Source organism: Athene cunicularia (assembly GCF_003259725.1).
Source record: "Athene cunicularia isolate RWA chromosome 2 unlocalized genomic scaffold, athCun1 chr2_part1, whole genome shotgun sequence".
Classification (NCBI taxonomy): domain Eukaryota; kingdom Metazoa; phylum Chordata; class Aves; order Strigiformes; family Strigidae; genus Athene; species Athene cunicularia.
The window spans coordinates 34,979,182-35,000,102 of NW_020799095.1; the positions used below are offsets into that span (position 1 = coordinate 34,979,182).

The window sequence follows — 20,921 nt, forward strand, 5'->3', positions numbered from 1 at the left end:
TCCCAGAAAATTACTCACTTCAGTTGAGTATTTCTGGCTTCCCTCAATGTAAATATTTGAATAGCTAATGGAACAGATTTATTCACCTGTTCTGTTCTTCCATACTCATTTTGCATTAAGTTGTAGTAGCAGTGTCATTCGCAGTCTCTTTCTCCTCTACTTTCTTATTCACAACTGCACTTAGTAATATAGCACCTGTACTGTCACATCCTTTCACACTTGTACTTTCACCTTTCCAGAAGCAGCATGGAAGGATGTGCACAGTTCAGCACTGATAGCACTTTTGTTACAGCACCAGAGACCTTGATAAGTCCTAATTTATACCATGAAAAACATCAAGTCTGTTTTTGTTCCTGGTTCTTTTATTCACTTGGATGGATGGAAACAGTAATCCTGATCATCTAAAACAGACCTTCCTTATATATTGAAGATCCAGTTAGAACTAGGTCACTGACCACATTGTACAGTTTTAGCATGGATCTTCACTTGATTAGCTCAGCAAGCCACTGTGAGCTGAATCTGTAAAGAATTACCTACGTGTAGAAATCTGCCAGTTTCAGAAGCAGGTTGAGTACCACAGGAAATCTAACTGGTTACATGTGAACTGTGTCCATGTTAGCCTGTCTGACATTCTTCGTTGGGTGAATTAGCTTGTCTGAGGCTGTTTGCAAGAATGAAGGAACAGAGAAGTCTTCTTCCCCCACTGAGGTTCTGATACAGCATACATGTACAGAGACAGGGTGGAGTGTCTTTACGTTAGAATCAGGGGGAAGGCCAACAGGGCAGATGTTGTAGTAGGAGTCTACTATAGGCCACCCACCCAGGACAGAGAGATGGATGAAATACTCTGTAGGCATTTAGAAATCTAACAATTGATTGCCCTTGTTCTTGTGAGAGACTTTAACTTCCCAGACATCTGCTGGAAATACAACACAGCAGAGCGGGACCAGTCCCGGAGATTCCTGGAATGTGTGGCAGATAATTTCCTGACACAGCTGGTGAGTGAACCAACAGGAGAAGGTGCCCTGCTGGATCTCCTCTTTGTGAACAGAGAAGGACTGGTGGATGATGTGACGGTTGGAGGCTGACTAGGGCACAGCGATCATGAAGTAATCGAGTTCTCTATTCTTAGAGAGGCCAGGAGAGGGAAAAGAGAACTGACATCCTGGACTTCCAAAGGGCTGACTTTGTCTTGTTTGGGCACCTGCTTGACAGGATCCCTTGGGAGATGGTCCTGAAGAGTACAGGGGTCCAGGAAGGCTGGGCACTCTTCAAGAAGAAAGTGTTAATGGCTCAAGAGCAGGCAGTCCCCAGGTGCTGTAAGAGAAGTTGTTGACAGAGAAGACCATTCCGGCTAAACAGGGAGCTTTGGCTGCAACTCAGGGAGAAAAGGAGAGTTTACAGCTTTTGGAAGAAGGGGCTAGCCACTATGATTACAAAGATGCTGTGAGGCTATGCAGGGAGGAAATCAGGAGGTTTAAAGCCCAGCTGGAAATTAATCTGCCTTCAGCAATCAAGGACAACAAGAAATGTTTCTGTAAGTATGTGAGCTGCAAAAGAAAGACCAGAGAGAGCCTCCATCGCCTGCTAGATGCAGGAGGAAACATGGTAACAAGTGATGAGGAAAAGGCTGAGGTGCTTAATGCCTTCTTTGCCTCAGTCTTTAATAGCAAGACTAGTTGTGCTGAGGGAATCCAGCCTCCTCAGCCAGAAGACAGAGACTGGGAGAATGACCCCTCGCATTCCAGGAGGAGACAGTCAGTGACCTGCTGCATCACACAGACACACACAAGTCTATGGGACCGGATGGGATACACCTGAGGGTGCTGAAGGAACTGGCTGGGGTGCTCGCCAAGCCACTTTCCATCATTTACAGCTGTCCTGGCTGACCGGGGAGGTCCCGACTGATTGGAAATTGGCCAAAGTGACGCCCATGTATAAGAAGGGTCAGAAGGATGATCCAGGAAATTACAGGCCTGTCAGCTTGACTTTGGTGCCCGGGAAGCTGATGGAGAAGCTCATCCTGAGTACCATCACACAACACATGTGGGACAACGAGATGCTTAGGCCCAGTCAGCATGGGTTTGTGAAAGGCAGGTCCTGCTTGACAAACCTGATCTCCTTCTACAACAGGGCGACCTGCTTCTTGGATGAGGGAAAGGCTGTGGATGTTGTTTACTTCGACTTCAGTAAGTCCTCTGACACCATTTCCCACAGAATTCTCCTGGCAAAACTGGCTACTCGTGGCTTGGATGGGCACATGCTTCGCTGGGTAAAAAACTTGTCAGGATGGCCGAGCCCAGAGAGGTGTCAGAGTTAAATCCAGTTGGCAGCGGGTCACAAGTGGTGTCCCCCAGGGCTGGGTTTTGGGGCTAGTCCTGTTTAGCATCTTTATTGATAATATAGACGAGGGGATCGAGCGCACCTTCAGTAAGTTTGCAGATGACACCAAGTTGGGTGGGAGTGTTGATCTGCTTGAGGGTAGGGAAGCTGAGGGGAGACCTCATCACCCTCTACAACTACCTGAAAGGAGGTTGCAGGGAACGGGGGATGAGCCTCTTTAACCAAGTAACAGGTGACACGACAAGAGGGAATGGCCTTAAGTTGCACCAGGGAAGGTTTAGACTAGATATTAGGAAGCATTTCTTTACAGAAGGGGTTGTTAGGCGTTGGAATGGGCTGCCCAGGGAGCTGGTGGAGTCCCCATCCCTGGAGGTGTTTAAGAGTTGGGTTGACATAGCGCTGAGGGATATGGTGTAGTTGGGAACTGTCAGTGCTGGGTTGATGATCTTCAAGGTCTTTTCCAACCTAGATGATTCTGTGATTCTTTGATTTTCAGCGAGAAAAAGATAACGGTAAGACAATGAGTTCCTTTTTTAAGTTCACTTATTATTAATGCAGACTTAAGCTTGGACATTCATCCCACTGCACAGAGGAGGTTCTATATGAGCATGTTCCATGGTTTGTTAGCAGAAAACCTTCAACAGAACATCTTCTCCACTCCAATTAAAACTGAGTCCTAAACAAGGCTTTATTTCTTTGAAATATGTTTTTAACTGACAGGCAGGCTTTAATAGTAACTACTGTCAATACTCCCTGTCTAAAAATCACACAGTTTTATTTCAGGCTGCATAGCAATAATAATAGAAAAGGACTGCCTGAGGTGAACAATAATCATGCTGTATGAGACACATCAAGCCAGATTTCAAGCACACTGGAAAAGGACACAAAAATGTCAGCAGCTATACATACTATATATACAGCATAATGGCAGAAGTTAAGCTATCCATTGCTTTGCATTTCATCTGTGTCCAGAAGCTTAAAATAAAAATGATTGCTTAAAACCTAGGTAAACAGTGCCAGTTATCCTGAACATAATTTTTTAGAGTTAGCTTACCTAGTTTATCTTGCTGTCACTGAAATAATTAATTTATTAACTGCTAGATTAACTTCTGAAAGTGTTGAAAACAAGATCAAGTATTGTAGAGCAATTAAGGATTTTATCCTAGTAAATGATGCCTGACATGGTACCAGCAAACTATTGAATATTAAGGATAAAATGATGTGCAACTATGAGAAGTCCATCATTATAAAATACCAATCAAATTTACAAAACTGCTTCATATAAAACTACTATAAAACTTAAAAACATGCTATTTATAGAGTACACTATTACTGCATGCCTTAAAATACATGTATAGTAATACGGATTCCAAGCTTAAAACCTGGTCTGCTTTACAGGAACATGTCAGCATTTTTAGTAGAAAATACTCAGAGATCATCAAGTAATACTGATAAACATTCACAGTTCAGATGAAAATTCACAGTTCAAATCTAAGTCAAACCTGCAATGAAAGCATTATTTTATTAATTGCATATATGATTTTATTTGTCATGTATAAGTACTTTAAATTAAATTTGCTGTATATATCATTTCACTGTTCAGACTAATATTAGCCTTTTCAAGGCAGAATCCATCTTCAGAACCTACTAAATAATTTGAAATATACATATGTTTAAGTAAAGTCCATACTAAAGTGCTTTGGTGAGTACACAGTTCCTAACTGACATTTTGAAGGGTAAAGTGCTTTGCCAAATCAGAGATGTGAGGTCTCACTCTTCTCCCAGTGAAACTTTTTCTGATGGTGTCCGTGGGAGCCATTGCAGACCTATTATTTGTAGTACCTGTGTTTCCATGATCCAAGAAACATAGATGCAGATTTTTTTTATATTTTTGTTGATCTACATATTACATTTTTTGATGTGATTGTTCCTGCAAACACAGTGAAAACTGGATATAAATAACTTCTGAATTCTTTTTGCGCAAGAGGATTAAGTTCACCACTGTTTTGTGCTTCCCCTACTCCCATGTCAACCTTGTCCTGTTGACAAGTAAGGAAGAAAGATTAGGCTATAGTTTGTCTTGCCCTCTTTGAGTGTCTTACACTTGAAAGACTATGCTGAGTACAGAACAGGGAATAACTGCTGAGAACAGTTTTCCTAAAAGTAGTGGGCATGTGGCAGACAACAGGAAACAACACACACATGCCCATTGCACAAACCAAACTGACAAATCTATCTGTCTGTAAGTATTGCATCTTTTTAAATATATTTTTCAGGAACTTGGAAGTGTGTACAGTGTCTTGGCTGCCATTTTAAATGTGGGTAACATTGAATTTTCTGCAGTGGTATCTGAACATATGATTGACAAGAGCAACATTTCCAATCCAGTAGCACTTGAGAACTGTGAGTGATTTTTCTTGATTAAAGATTGTTTTCCTTTAGTGTTTTGATAGTGAATTTCTTTTATTGCAAGAGAGTTATCTGTGAAAACTCTATTCACGTGGTTATTTTGCAAGAATCATTAAATGCTGAAGATAGATTAATTCCAAGCCCACCTGAATTATATGCAAAAAGAAAAAAAATTCTGTGTTATGCACTTTATTTGACTAACCAGTTCACAGGCATTCAGGAAACATGACTAATACTGCAGATGCCTGAAAAGAAACTCTTTGGAATTTTTCCAAGGTTATTTGAACATTTGATGGAGAACCTCATTAACATGTTGAATAGGTTTTTTCTCAGTTTCTTTCTTAGATACTCATTACTTGTTCCTCACATGTGCCTGTTCAAATATGGCTCACTAGTTCTTTGGAAGTGATACCTTACATTATAGGTTGCTGGGGGGCAGAGCAGAGTAAGGGGCAAAGATTCTCAAGCAGATTTGCTACTCTTTCTCAATAATTACAGGTGGTGAGACAATGAAGTCTTCACGCTATCTTCTTACACATTTTCCTGCCATGGATACAAAAGTATTGTGGAACTGGGAAAGAAGCACCCCTTTTTTGGAGCAAAAGGAGGACAGCAGTGGCTTATATGGATGGATTATAACTGAGAGGAGTATTCACACCTTACTACTTTCATACTCCTGACATAGTCACCTAGATTCCCCCTAGCATTTCTCTGTAGACATTTTGGAGAAATAGCCTCTGCTTTGAGTCACTTACACATTGACTGCAGTGGAAGCTAGGGAGATTGGTGACTAAATTACATAATGACAGTTGTTTGGTGTGAACACCCTCATTAGTCATACTTCAAGACTTTGATTTGGCCTTTACTCCTAATATATTACACTTACAGCTTTGATTGCAAAAATGCATATTTTTCTTACAAAATCTGCCTCTGAGCTATGCCTCTGACTTTCCTTCCTAGGTGCATCCTTGCTGTGTATTCAGGCAGATGAACTGCAGGAGGCCCTCACCTCTCACTGTGTTGTGACTCGAGGAGAAACAATTATTCGTCCCAACACTGTGGAAAAAGCCACTGATGTCAGAGATGCCATGGCCAAAGCACTGTATGGGCGCCTCTTTAGCTGGATAGTCAATCGCATCAACACTTTACTCAAACCTGACAAACATTTAAGGTAAAATAATCTTTTCCAGAATAAAGAGAGATTTTATGTTGGAATAATATTATCTACACTAGAGTGTTTAATGTTCTCTTCTACTTTTTTCTCTGCTACCTTTTTGTTTATCTTAAAAAAAAGGGTTTTATTCTATTCATAGTAAGCAGTGAAAATACAGTAGATATGGATAGCACAGGTGCCTGGTGTTCTCCTATTTGACCTTTACTCATTTAATCCTTTGTAAATGACATACTAACTACTTTTTCCTTTATACTTTGTCAGTGTCAACTTTTGACATTCATCTGTTGATTACATAGGTCGAATTCTGCTCTTATTTGCACTGATACTGTTGCTTCTGTCACTGTTGTTATGAGTGTGGCTCATATATGTGTGAGAATAGTTTCCAAACACATTTACTGAGGTTAATGTCCACCCTACCCTTACAAGGGGACATTTTAAACACAGGAGAAAGATGCTGCAAATGAGCATGTAACAGTTTTTGCAAATTAATCGAAGAAGAAATTATGTGGTTTGCATTGTAGATCCTGATGGTCAGGGCTCTATGGCTGATAGTAGCCATGAAAAGGGGCAAACATAACTACCTGAAGAGGAATATCAATACTAAATAGCTTTGGTTTGCAAACCTGGATTTTCTGGAATTATTTTTTTTTTTTAATATCAGAGGAAAGCCAAGGCTACAATCCTAAAATTTGTCTAAACTTTCAAATATTTGGTTACAGCAGAGCAGAAATAAACAGAACTTTAATCAGTAAGTGACAGGATAAAATGAACGGTAGAAGGGGCAACATTGCTAGCCTGTGTGCCTCTCTCACCTGCCTGTTACAGAGTCCTTTTCAAACTGAATACTGATAATGCTGGCGAGAAAGGAGAAAGTTCAACCTGAAATGTTTACTATACAAAAAAAAACCCAAACAGAAGTCTGCTTTGGTTTTGTGGTAGTAAATTAATTTGTATTTGCTATTTTCATGTGATTGATTCTGAGAAGGAATAGGTTAGACAAATTTCAGCTGTCTATTAACGAAAAATGTAATTTCCAGACAGTTAAAATAGTCACCAAATTCAGGTCAAAATCAGTAAATACCTTTGATCCCTCCAAAATGAAATGCTTGCATTTTTGAGGTGGACTTCATAAAGAGGTTCAAGTGCTATTCTTGAGGCTGGTTCTTCATACCCAGTTTCCTACACTTTTTATAAAAAAAAAAAAAAATAAGGTTACAGATAGCCCCTCAAAGGAGTTTTATAGATAGAATGTGGTTATTTTTTTAATTTAGGTAGGAAAAGATACTGATGTCAACTTCAGTTTAATATAAGATTATATCTTCTTAATTTTCTATTTCAGCAAATATGTATATTAGAGCTTTTTATCCAGTTGCAGAAATGACCACATATCTCTCAGATTGCCTTGGCTAAAATTTCAAACAAATTTTTAGTAGCAGTACTTCTCTGGAACTTAACTGGTAATTTAAATTCATACCACACTCCAGTACTTAAAGTAGTTATTTAGACTCATAAAAGGTCTAGCTATTTGTTCTTTTGATTTCATGTTAAACTAAGCATTTTTAATTGCTGTGAATAAACAATATGAAGAAATAATATTTATTGACAGCCAATATGAAGAAATAATATTTAATGGCAGCAATCTTTAATTTCAAGATGCTGTTGAGTAAAGCCTTTTTTATTACAAGAGCAACAAAAAGAACTGCATGTTGATTTTGTACTGTAGTCAACTTTTTACAATAGAATATTAACTAGCAAATATTAGTTTAACAATAAAATTGCAAATCTGCTATACGCTTATCAGCTGACTTGGTCATTGTGGGCTTCAGTGTATCTGGTCTGCAAGTAGTCATCTTTGATGTGCATTTATTGTATTTCAAACAAAAATTGTCTGTTTTTTTAAGAGATATCTAGTTTAGCAAAAATTTCTCTGTTTAACTGATGTACTGATTTGGCACATTTTTTCCTTTTGTGAAATAATAATGAAGCTAGTCAGTGTAAAATAAAGATTCAACAATAGAAAGTATATTTAATCTTTGCAGTGGAAACGATGATGGTTTGAACATTGGAATTCTTGATATCTTTGGCTTTGAGAATTTCAAAAAAAATTCTTTCGAGCAACTCTGTATCAACATTGCCAATGAACAAATTCAGTTCTACTTCAATCAACATGTCTTTGCCTGGGAACAGGTATGTGTGGAATATTTTGATAAAGCTTTAATATTGCTGAACGTATAAACCCTTGTCTCAAGAAACCACATTATTCCTTCTCTATAATAGATTGTAAATTGCAGATTATACCAAATGTTTTCTGAGTGTGTATTCTGTGAAGCAGTGCTTGCTACTTACAAGTAAAATGCCTAATAGAATGCATTAATCTTGAAATGTACAGTATCTAAGCAACATAACACAGTGGTAATCGGTTTGATGCAAGTGCAGTGTTGTTTTCTTGAGGAATAATATGAGTGACGTATGATTCCACAGTAAAAAAATAAATGAGTGGTAACATAATTTTTAAAGTGCAGCATTCTTAATAGCTTACCGATAAGCTTAATGAACACTGAAATTCCATTATTAAAAACTGAAAATCTCACAATTATTTTGTTCGTATTCAGGAACTAGAGCATCTAAGCTAAATAATTTGATGTAAACCAGAAATGGAATAGAGTTGTAATTATAAAAGTTTGTGAAATTGAAGAGGAGGGTGAAAAGATTCAAAAAAGGTCATCTCAACTTTGTAAATAATTCCATAAGAATTAAATTAACCATCTTTAAATCATTATTCAAAATTGTTATTTGAAGAAATAAAGCATCCAGGAAAAAAAAAAAGTTGTGCTGAAAATAGAAATATTCCAGAATTCTGTATGAGCAGAACAGTTAAGATTCAAATTTTAGGTGAAATACTTTCTCTGTTTTATTGAAATTACTGGGTTTTATGAAAGATGATAGATGAAAATCCTCCTGAATACAAATTTTAATTGTTAGCAGAGAAAGAGTATTTTGTCAGTGCTAATCACTGCTTAGTTTAAGGATGAGACAGATACAAGTTTGGAATGTGTCTGTGTATGCAGGTGTGTACATGTATCAGTCTAGAGGTGTATATATCTATGTATAAACTTGAAGTTTTTTTATATGGATCAATGTTTTATCTCATTTCCAATTATTTCAGGAAATGCTGTCTTTCAGTTTTACACCTTGTCGTTGTTTTTATAGATTTATGTGAAAGATTCTCAGTCATAAGTATTTCGTTGTCTTTAATAGCGTCTAAAAGTCAGAGAGAAATTAGTCTGAACTACTATAATTACTTAGGCATCTTCTTTCCAAAGTGCATAAATTCACACAAAAAGAATACTTGACTACTCCTGTTTCTAACAGCTGGAAGATGGAAGTAACACACACTGCACCACTGTTATTTATTCCTCTCAAATCCAAGCACTGATCGGGTCCCATGGACTTGCATGCATCCACTTTGTTCAGATGTTCCCTAACTTGATCCTCCGCCACTAAGGGTAAGCCTTCCTTGCTTCAGACTTTCCTTCTGGTCTCAGAGACCTGGGATTATCAGTCAAGACTGAGGTAAAGAAGGCATCAAGTATCTCAGCCTTTTCCATGTCACCCACACCCATTCAGCAGCAGACCATATTTTCCCTAGTTGCCTCTTTGCTACTGATGGACCTGCCTTGGCTTTCCTAACCCTATCCCTGTACACACAAATATTGTCAGTGCTCCTTCTCTTTTTTAATTAGATTTGGGTCCTGTTCAGTGTAATCTACCTTTATTTGTTTCTAGATATCCTAATACGAAACATTTTGGACAGACATATATTAATGCGGAGGTTTGCGGTCTCACAAAGTAGGAAGAGTTTGCTGTCCTGCACATGCCCTGCTGCAGAGGTCAGGGTGGTTATGTTGCTACTGAGCAGATGAGGGAAAAAATGAACTTCTCATTCTGACAACATAGTTTACCCCTATCTCCCTGTAGGACATTAGTATGAAAATCACAGACCTTATGGAAGGGGAAGGTGATCTTTATTTACAGAATCTCTGTCAGTCTTACTCACTCCCACTCATTCTCTCATAGATTTCATTGACTCACACCCACATAGAAAGCACTAGGATGTGTGTGTGTTAAGGTGGTCTGTCCAGGATCATTTGTGAGAGCCACAGAGATTAAGGGACACCAGCTAGCAAGTCTTCATCATGTCTCTTAGGTTTGTTTTGCTAAAATAATTTTTGGATATCTTTACACCCTTTAGCAATCATCAGTTGTTACAGGGTGGTTTTTTACCTCAGAACCTTATTTACTTCAGCCTCTGTAATCTTTAGGCAAAGTCATTATCTGGTTTTGCTTGTTTGGAATATATACATCTTTATGCCTACAGTCAGGTTCCTTGGTGGGCTTGTAGGAAAAGGAAAGGAGTTATGTGATGTGCCATAATGTTGCAGTCATCCTCCTGTTGTCAGATTTAGAGGGTGTTCCACTTGCTAGCTGCCTGCACTGTGTTTTTATGTGAGTGAAGGCTTTCTGGTCTTGATGTAAGCAACACTTTCCTCAATTTTATTGCTGTGAGCAAATGTTCTTCATTCAAATCACAGGCCATTCTTCTAAGACTCTTTTCTTCTGGTACTTAGATGCACATTTCCATTCATATTTCGTTTGTACCAGTCCTAATATTCCTATTACAAGTGTCCACATCCTGCCTGTAATACCAACCAAGTAAGATGTCTACTTTAATTTACATGACACTACACCAGATTATATCAAACTTCATTATATTATCTTGTAGCAGTTTCCAAAGATATTACTACAGCAGTGCAGAATGAGCTATATAAATTAAGTTCATGCAAGTGTGGGTGTAAATCCCTCCCCTTTCAGAGCCTGGAAATGACAGATGTATTATTCTGCATTACAGCCCAATGGCATGGGATGATTTGCAGTATGATTCATAGTCATTATAAGACATCACATTTCATTTATTTATAACATGGCTGTGTCAGTTTTACATCACAAGTACAGTCTTTGAGAAAGGAGGTGGCTTCAGAATCTTTTCTGTTCACTGTAAGGACTCTCCTGAGTTAACACCAGTGATGGACTTTAATTGTAAATACAGGTCCTTCCTGCAGGCAAATAAGAGAAAGCTATTTGCAGGAAAATATAAAATATAATTACTGAATTTTCTATACGTGGAAAAAAGGAAATATTTTCAAAATCATAGGACTGAAATTGTTCTTGTTAGTGATACAAAGTATCACTTATGTAAAAGCCAAACAATAGGATGACCCCTGCCCTTTGCTGATGTGTCTGTATGACTTTACACACACATAAGAGTTTGTGTCTTTAAAGACAGGAGTTATGTTTAGGAGAAGGCTGATGCCAGCAGTCACAAAGACTTTTATGTTGACTTTTCATTAGTCCAAGCTGACTGTCATGCTGATGGAGCTATCCTGTTGCTGGTGTCCCAGTCCAGTGTCTCTCCTCAGCCCTGTGTAATGCTAGACAGACATGTCAGATTACTCTGTGCTATCTCAGAAATCTCTAGCATCCTGTATTGCATCCTGTAGATCTACCCAAGGAAGACTTGCAGAATTTAATTTCACACTACTCTCAAGAGAAGTAAAACTTACAGGGACATTATTTCTTCATTTCTTTCCCTGTTTTGCCATTCAATTCCATACCACATGATCTAGTTGGAACTCAAGGCCTAAATCAGTTGATTATAGTCTAGTTCTCAGTTAAGCCATGTCAACCTAATAAGCAGTGATTATATGGGAAAGGTGAATAATTTTTTGGCAACTTGAACAATGAAGTAAATTAACTCATAAGGCTGAATTGTACTTTCAGTGTTGCAGGTGACATGTTTTTAGCATTGTCAGTGGTTTCTTTTCTGTATCTGAATCTGAAAAGTGTTCAGTTTTGCTTTCCTCAAAAAAAAAAAGTGTGGCCTACAAAAATGTCCTCAGAAGTGATAGGAATAGTAGGAAGCAACGGTAATACTATCAACATCCAAGGCTCAGGGTGTCTGCTAGAGCAGTCTGCATCCCATGTGGAGAGTTCAAGTCAAAATTAACGGAATTTATTCTTTATTGTTGACTTAATGTTTGCATTTAAGAATAAAGGTTTTTAGGCCTGAATGCAATCTCCTTTCCCTAATTTAACAGAAAGGCTGAAGTGGGGAATATAGTTTCAGATAAAAAGATAGTTTAGATTCCTGATAGTGGAAACAAGTGTCTCTGACTCCACAGACTGGGGAGGAAGTGTGGGCTCTCTAGTCATTTCTTTTGTGTGTCTATAGTTAATTGGAATGAGTGCTGGCACAAGCTTTTTTTTTTTTTTGGTTCATATTAAGAGAAGCACAACTTTTGCACCTTTGGTCCTGTCCTTCAAGGTGTTTCCTTTACGTGTAACATACTGATCTAAGTTAATTCTGTCAGCTCCATGATCTGCAGGTAACACTGCCCAGAAATATGACAGTCCCATTTTTTTCTCAGTTGTGATTCTTATATAGAAAGTAACAGGTGTAATGTCAAATATCTAAAACATTTTGGAAAGTGGCAAATTTACTGTCAGTTGGAAGGATGATACTTTTTGCATAAAATATAGGCAATGTTTATATGACAATTATATCTTCTACTTTAAGCTGGAAAAGGTTCATTCTGAATAAGTCTCCTGTGTTCCTATTTAAACCAAAGTGTCATCATACCATGTTCTCAGCAAAATGCCATTACTTTTTGCTTTTATTCGACATGAAGACCAATTCCTAATGCATTTAATAATTCTCTTCTTATTAAGTGAAACCAGAATGCACAAGCTAGTATTGCCCAGTTTTGATCATGGGAAAGATACCATGCAATACTGAGATGAGATGAAACCCCAAGTATTAGTGTAACTCAGTCATTCCTTTTGACATTCCATCCATAGGAATACTTTCTAGTGTATTATGCTTTAGAATTTCAATGAGCAGCTGCTATTTTAAGGAGCTTTCTTGTCATAAAACATCACTGGGGATTACAGGATCCTGTAACTGATTCAGTTGATTAATTCAAATAAGATCTATTTCATTATGGTTTTATGATGTGCATCATTAAGTGGTTTATCCTTGCTGCTTGTATCCTAATAATATGGTTGAAGACCAGCATTGCATAGGAAAATGTAATATGGTGTCTTATTTCTGAACCATCTATCACAGTGTGCCTGGAAGACTCAGTTATCAGCCATCCTCCAGGAGCCCGTGGGAAGCGATGGAGTGAACTCCTTCTGTATCCTACTGGGCAGATGGCAGCATTACCAGAAGTGTCAGTGCTGACACTCATTCAGTTGTCGAGGTGCAGACACGACGGAACGGTCACATACACTGCAGGCTTGGAGGTCAGGCCTCGTGCACTGGCCAGGCAGGGAGGGGAGCAGATGTTGGTGTTACAGTGTAGTAGTGGAGGTATTACAGACCTCTTTCCAGTTTTAAACAGAACTCTTTTATCAGCTTTCTAAAGCAGCCTCACAAGCATATGACGTTGGTAAAAGTTATTAGATGGGTTGTCTGTGAGAGCTTGTTTGAGGATGTCTGAGTGTCTGAGAAACACTCTTCTCATAGATTCAATTTTAAACAATCTATTCCCTTTTCCCCTTGATAATCCTAAGCAGTAACAGCTGTTTTCATGAACATAACATCTGTGTGTTGGTACAGCTGTAGCCCTCAGCTAAGCTACCCCTCCTGCAGTGTTATCTTTGGGAGATAACACAGATTCATTCCCTTCCTGCCAGTAGCTTCTACAGGTATATAATTAACTTCTTGCCTGTATCAGTGATACATCTGTCTTGTCCTGCTACTCAGGTCATTGATTAAAATAAAAAGCAAAACTCCACCTGTCCACTGCTCCAGGAGAGACATGAATGAAGTTAATGTTACGTGTCTGAGATGACAAGCCCTCATGGGGCTGTAAGAGAGATTCTTACTGCTTACACCCTTGTACAGGCATATAAACTGAGCCATAATTTATCCTTAGAATGAAGAGTGTCCTGGGAAATTAGATCAATCTGGATACTGGAATGATTTAGATATATATTCTGTGTTCTCTTTCAAATGAATAAGCAAATCTATTTGGGCCTGTTTTTCCAGGACAGGGTTACTGATTTTATTAAATTTTCTGTTTCTCTTCAGCTTAGACATGAAGAGGTATGATGTCTAATAACATGTGCTTTTCTGTGGTATACGGCAGTTAACTCTTGTTTTGAAACACTCAACGTATTGCCTTCTTCACTCACCCCTGACTGTCATTCAGACTCAAGTGAATGACATGTAAGGAGAGGTCTTTCAGGGTTAGAGGTCTTTGAACTCATTAATATTAGCCATCATTCATGTTCATGACACTCTTCTTACAATGAATTCAGGATAGCACAGCTGTGATGTTAACACCATGAATTAACACAACACTTTTATAAAGTCCTATCCTTTGGAAGAGGGATGATTTTTAAAGTAGATCAAAAGGTTTAATTGTGTGTTTCATAGCATAGCCTGCACAGGACTGAAGGCAGCCCTGCTATACGGTGGGAGCACTGTGCAGTGGATAACTACTATTGCATTACATAATGCAGGCAAAAATAATGGACAAGTGGTGGTCCCTAGGCATCCTTGTTTTGGTAAATCTGTGGCTGTCCTCTGCCTTGCTGAAGGATTAAAGAAAGTAATTCTTATATTCTTCAGCTATAATTTAGATTATTTTCAAGATATAACTATTGCAACACACTGTGGACATGGCATTTGTTATCAGGTTTTTCTTAGTCTGGTAGGAATCCAAAGATATTTGCTGTCTTCAAGAGAAAAAAACAAAACAACACAAAACCAACTTTTCTATTGTTTTTTAATCTTGCTGAATACCTTTTTCCTAGTTCCTTAAAAGGAGTGAAAGCATTGTAAAGGCCAACCTGTGACAATTTATTTAATTTTTAGAAAGTATGTACACCATTCTTTAAATATTAGGAGGTATGCATCATTTTTTTTCCACATAAGAACTTTTCCAGGCATTTGAGGGGAAACAAACAAGTGAAGCCTCTGTAATCTGTAGTTACTTTTGTAAATCTTGACCAGTGTACATCACAGAGCTGAGCAATGAGTTGGGAATGTAAATGTAGTTCTACATGATCAAGAAATATTTTTAACGTTGCAGACCAGGGAAGCAAATTGACACTGAGAGCTCCACTGCAAACACTTTATCATCTTCAACTCTGATTCTTCTTGCATAAACATCTTACTTTACCAAATATGCCATAGAAAGCACTTACATATCCAAAGGCCAATTAAAGTCTATAGCCTGACAGTGTGATATGTCCCAACTGAAATTTGTTCCTGCAAAACCTTGATGTCTTTAGCCCCAGGGCGTACTTTTCAGTGTAATTTTAATTTGCTACAATTGACAGTTTGTGAATTAATTTCTGAAGTGGTTCTGTAAACATAGACAAAGCTTGCCTTCTTGTTTGTTACAGAATGAATACCTATATGAAGGTGTTGATGCAAGAGTTATAGAATATGAGGACAACAGGCCCCTCTTAGATATGTTCCTGCAGAAACCAATGGGTTTATTGTCCCTGCTGGATGAGGAAAGTCGATTCCCACAAGCAACAGATCAGACACTTGTAGGTAAGTATATGGTTTGTTTCACAGGATGTCTCCCTGTTAGATTTACGTTTGGCAAGTCCAGTTTAGGCTATATGCTAGTTATGTTTTTAGTGAGGCCACATTCTAGTGTCACAGTATGTTTGAGGGAGGCATGCGTGCAGGGATGGATGTGTCTTTGAAACTACTAGAGAAACATCAAGAGTACAAAGGAACATAAGCTGCTGACCCAGGTTTTGAATTCTCCTACCTTCAGGAATTTTTAGTTGCAGGGCTTGAAAGATAAAGATCAAACTGAGTTAAGACTCATATGCCAAGAACACTGATTTCGAAGTTGAGTCATATTCGGCTCTGAGATTTTTGATGAGCCGTATCTGAACAAGAATTTTAGTACTGTTTAAGGGTAATGGTTGCAAACCTGCCTTAGTGCCTTTCAGAATGTTATGCTTCCTGTTTTTTTCTATTCTGAAATTAAAATTAAAACACCTAAATATGTTGTTCAGATCCTGAATATTTAAGTGCTGCAGAGTAGTTGCAGTTACAGTTGATTTAGTTATTTTGGTGGGGTTTCTGCACAGATAAATCCTTGCTTTACTCATTTTTGGATGTGCAGTGTCAAATGAGAGTTTTTACCAACACCCAATGACAAAACCTAGTAACACCCAGCAACAATGCGCATGCTAAAGCAATTATAAGAGCTTGTTGTCTTTCTATCCTCATACTTTTAGTCTACAGTACAGAGGCCCTCAATCAGTTGATGAATGTTTTCTCACAGTTCCCCAAGGAATCCTTAGAAAGAATTACTACATTGTTTCATATATGAAGATCAAAAGCTTAGAAGGGCAAGCAATTTTCTGAGGTGACACAGAAAGACAACGGTACAAAATAAGCAACTGATCCAAGAACCCCCTTATTCTCTATCCAATGCCTTTTGTTACAGGACCGTTACAGTATCTTTGTCCTTAAAAACATCAGTCTGTTTTCGTGCTGCTGCATTGTTTGAGAAGTCAGGCAATACCCTTAGAGGGATACAGCTTCAGAAGACAATTATTGTACATTAACTCCAGTAAGATAAGCTGTGTGTTTCCTTTCAGAAAAATTTGAAGATAATTTGAAGTCAAAATATTTTTGGAGACCCAAAAGAGTAGATCTAACCTTTGGGATTTACCATTATGCAGGAAAGGTAAGAGACCTAATGATATTAGTTGGGGTCTGTGGAAGAGTAGGACTGGAAGGAAATGAAAGAGTCAGCCGGGTTGGTTCTCAACCTTCATATATTCAGGCCTGACATGGAAATTTTGGCGTTGCCTTACACATCAAAAGTAAATTGGCAAGTTATTTTCCCTCACAAAAAAAAAGCAAGAGCAGAAATATATTTTTCTTAAATGTCTCCAAGTAAATGAACTGACTGTATTATAGCAGAACCAAAAAATAACCATTATGTAATGCAATTCAGTGCTCTTCCCCCTAGTTCCTCAAAGTCCTGTGCCATGCTTGTTCCCACTGCTTCAAATCAGGATCTAGCTCCATTCTTTCTCCTACCTCCTACACACCCATCAGCCTTACTTATTAGTTCTATACTTTGTCATAAGCCAGATACATAGTGCAGGCCCTGCTTTCTGCATCATTTAATGAGCAATCTTGCCCTCCTGTACCAGGTGACTTACTGCACATGGTTTTCAAACTCAGGAGGAGCAAGATGCCACTGGTCACCCAAACCTTGCCCTGTGAAAGCAGGAGCTTCTACCTCCTTCTGAGCTCTTTTAAAGGGGTATGGAGTGAGCATTGCTGTCTCACATAGGAAACAATGTTGGGTCTGTGCAGTGGTGGAACAGATGGCCTCGAAGGAGGCAACATACTGCCCCTCAGCTGATGGAAAATAACTTGCCACTTGTGTAAGACACCCAGTTACAAGCGGCCTGCAGTAACTCCTCTGAATTTCATCTCCAGCTGAATTACACTTCACCAGCATAGCATACCTCACTGCTGAGAAGCAGAGAGGCAGCTCTCCCTGTAATATTCCTGATACCAGCCACTGAAGATGGGGATACCACCAGTGCCCCATCAACCCCTTCCAATTTCCAACAAGCTTTTTCATTAGGAAGTTGCTCCTACTGTCTAGCTTATAGCTCCATTTCTGTGATTTAAGTTCATTACTCCTAGTCCTATTTGCTGTGGAACTGGAGAACAATTTATTTCATCTTTCTTTACAAACCTTTTTTGTAATTTAAGACTCTTAATGGTTTGTTTTGTAAAGTTTTTTTCTAAATTAAATATGCCAGTATCTTCTACCTTTCACAGGCTATGTTTTCTTGTGGGTCTTTTACAGCATCATTAAGATAGAGCCCTGGAGGTACATTTTGAGTTAGGTACACCATTTCTGGAATTTCAACAGAGATTTCAATTGCCAATATGCCATTTGTGATTTTGCAGACTTCCTCTACAATTAATACTGAGTCCTGAGTCCAGTACAGCGTGATATGAATGGGACAGAAAGATTGTACAGTCATAGAGATAATCGTGTGTGATGTTGTTGAAAGCAAGTGCATTGCTAATTGTGCATGTACACATGTACTGTGTAAATGAGGACTGCAGTACACTTGTCCTAGTGATAAATCCACACCAGCATTAAGGAAAATTAATGTCTCAAGCTACTTTAGAATGATGGATTTGTTTTTAGTGATCTTCATCACAATGGTTCTCTGTTTGAAAAGTTAGAACTTTCAATGATCAAAAGGAAGACTGTAAACAAGAGACAGCCTAATGGCTGAAAAACTATTTTTGTATCTTGGTATATTAAAAGCCACATGCCAGAGTGCTTAAATTTATAATTACTTTTCAAAATCCCAGACTATGCATAAATGCACTTTTTAAACAGGTTCTATATAATGCAAGTGGATTCCTAGCCAAAAATAGAGATACTCTGCCAGCTGATATTGTGCTACTACTGCGATCATCTGAAAACAATCTGACGCGACAGTTGGCAACCCATCCTCTTACAAAAACAGGTATTGCTACTGTGGTAATTTTATTTTTCTCTAGCCTTTGTGATGACCACTGCTAGGTTTCATATGAGCATTTGTTGATGACATTATACACTTTGTGGCTTAACTTTCCAACCCTAGAATCTATACAGAATGGAGCCCCAGACTTCTCAAGCTGCAGGGGAGGGATTGGTCTGGTCAGATGCCAAGGAGGTGGTAGAGACTTCTTTCAGGGTCCTCTCTTCAGGGTAGGGGAGCAAGACAGGGAATGGAGTGCACCCCTTGAGTTGAGGACTGAACAGAAAGGATCAGGTAAGTCACAGGCCTTTTTTGGACAGGGCATATATAAATTACCTGTTTTGTCTCAGTGCGATTTTTCTTTAAAGCAGTAGAGAACCAAGGTCAGGGCCTAACATCTGCTGCAAAGAGTGAGGAGACATTCCTTTATTTCCCCAGTCTTTTAGTCCTTTACAGTAGGTAACTGATGGGGTCCTAGTAGTGAGCCTTTCCTCAGGGAGTTCATAAGTTGGGGTGGAGGAATATGACTGGCTCTACAGAAATTACTCCTAAATTGAACCTTAGTTGAACCAGGTCTTTGCAGTGTCCTACCTGCCCATAGGATGATGGGTAAGTCTCCTCATAATCACTTTTCTATTGTGTTGTATTACTCCCTGTGTGATGGCATTGATGTCATACAGTAAGTACCTTACAACATTACTTTATTGTACAGCTATATGGGAGATGTACATGTAGTAGAACAGAAAAGCTAAATTGGAAGAGCCTGATGGAAATTTCTCTAAAATGTTATCATAGCTTGCAGAAACTGAGGTTTTGGCAAAGCTTCTATTCTTCACAAAAAGAGCTTGGCTGGTGGAATGCAAAATTTGATTTTGAAGGTCTATTTTAAGTCTGTTCCTGGGAAAACACTGAGTTCAATGTCCTTGCCTGAACTTTTAAACTTGTTGATATCTGTTAAGATACTAAACTATAACTTCTGTAGAGCCAAAGTCAGGGTCCAGCTGATCACAAGTCTTAGGTAATGTTTTGCAAGATAACTCTGAAGGTTAGTTTTTCCTTGTTAGATATTACGAAACACTGTGTGTAGCCTTTCGAAACTGACCCAAACCATCCAGTGATAGCCAACTAAAAGTTAGATTTCTGATCTAAGTTATTAATCTAGAACCAGCGGAAATGTAGAGGTTTACTTAGAGTCCGACCCATCTTGCCTATCTCAGTTGTTTGTCTTTGAATGGGATAAATCTCCTCTGAAGGAGGACTCTCTCCACTGAATACAATGAGGATCCTGTAATACCTCACTTTCAGATAGCCTAAAGTAGGTGTGAGTAATCCTCTCTCTTTCCTTCCCCCACCCTGTGATATTCAGCTAAACCCAACGGAGGATTAGCACTTGCTATCATCACATAATACATGATGCATTATCTTGGCATGCTGTATATTTGCCACTATTTATCCAACTCTTACCCACCTATTATTGATAGTAGCTGAGCACAGAGATTACAGGCTCTCCCAGTGGAGCGTGAGATTCCAGAGGTTTTATGATATTAGCAGAAGCAAGGGCAGCATGCAGCAGTGGTTGAGCTTTATCAACATAGAGTGACAAGATGGAAAGCTCAGCAGTTTTCATTATTCCTTTAGAAGACCAGTGTCTGTGTAAACCAGTCGAATACACCACACAGAAACACAGAATCATCTAGGTTGGAAAAGACCTTGAAGATCATCCAGTCCAACCATCAACCCAACACTGACAGTTCCCAACTACATCAGATCCCTCAGTGCTATGTCGGCCCTAATCTTAAACACCTCCAAGGATGGGGACTCCACCACCTCCCTGGGCTGCCCATCCCTAACAACCCGTTCTGTAAATAAATGCTTCTTAATGTCCAGTCTAAACCTTCCCTGGTGCAACTTGAGGTCATTCCCTCTTGTACTGTTCAGCCAGCTGTCAGTCAACCCTCCCAGGTCCCTCTCTGACTGGCAGCTCTCCAGCCACTCCTCCCCAAGCCTGTAGCGCTGCTGGGGGTTGTTGTGGCCCAAGGGCAGCCCCCGGCATTTGGCCTTATGGAAACTCCTCCAGTTGGCCTCAGCCAATCACTCCAGCGTGTCCAGGTCTCTCTGCAGAGCCTCCCTACCCCCGAGCAGATCAACAGTCCCACCCAGCTTGCTGTCATCTGCAAACTGACTGAGGGGGCACTCAATCCCCTCGTCTAGATCATCAATAAAGATGTTAAACAGGAGTGGCCGCAAAACCCAGCCCTGGGGGACACCACTTGTGACTGGCTGCCAACTGGATTTAACTCCGTTCACCACAACTCTCTGGGCCCGGCCATCCAGACAGTTTTTTACTCAGTGAAGCATGTGCCCATCCAAGTCACGAGTAGCCAGTTTT

At 39.1% G+C, this 20,921-nt stretch overlaps 1 protein-coding gene across 12 annotated transcripts in view; it reads left to right on the forward strand.

Annotated features, from left to right (window-relative positions):
- MYO3A (myosin IIIA) overlaps window positions 1-20,921 on the forward strand; it is a 135,428-nt gene that overhangs the window by 79,925 nt on the left and 34,582 nt on the right. For 10 of the 12 annotated variants that reach the window (XM_026841630.1, XM_026841626.1, XM_026841633.1 and 7 more), the window contains 7 exons: window positions 4,620-4,746; window positions 5,713-5,923; window positions 7,966-8,113; window positions 15,401-15,554; window positions 16,625-16,713; window positions 18,409-18,538; window positions 18,656-18,826. In XM_026841630.1, the coding sequence (XP_026697431.1) occupies window positions 4,620-4,746; window positions 5,713-5,923; window positions 7,966-8,113; window positions 15,401-15,554; window positions 16,625-16,713; window positions 18,409-18,538; window positions 18,656-18,826 (1,030 nt within the window). The remainder of the gene's footprint in view (window positions 1-4,619; window positions 4,747-5,712; window positions 5,924-7,965; window positions 8,114-15,400; window positions 15,555-16,624; window positions 16,714-18,408; window positions 18,539-18,655; window positions 18,827-20,921) is intronic. The other 2 variants (XM_026841635.1, XM_026841636.1) reach the window with 1 other exon arrangement.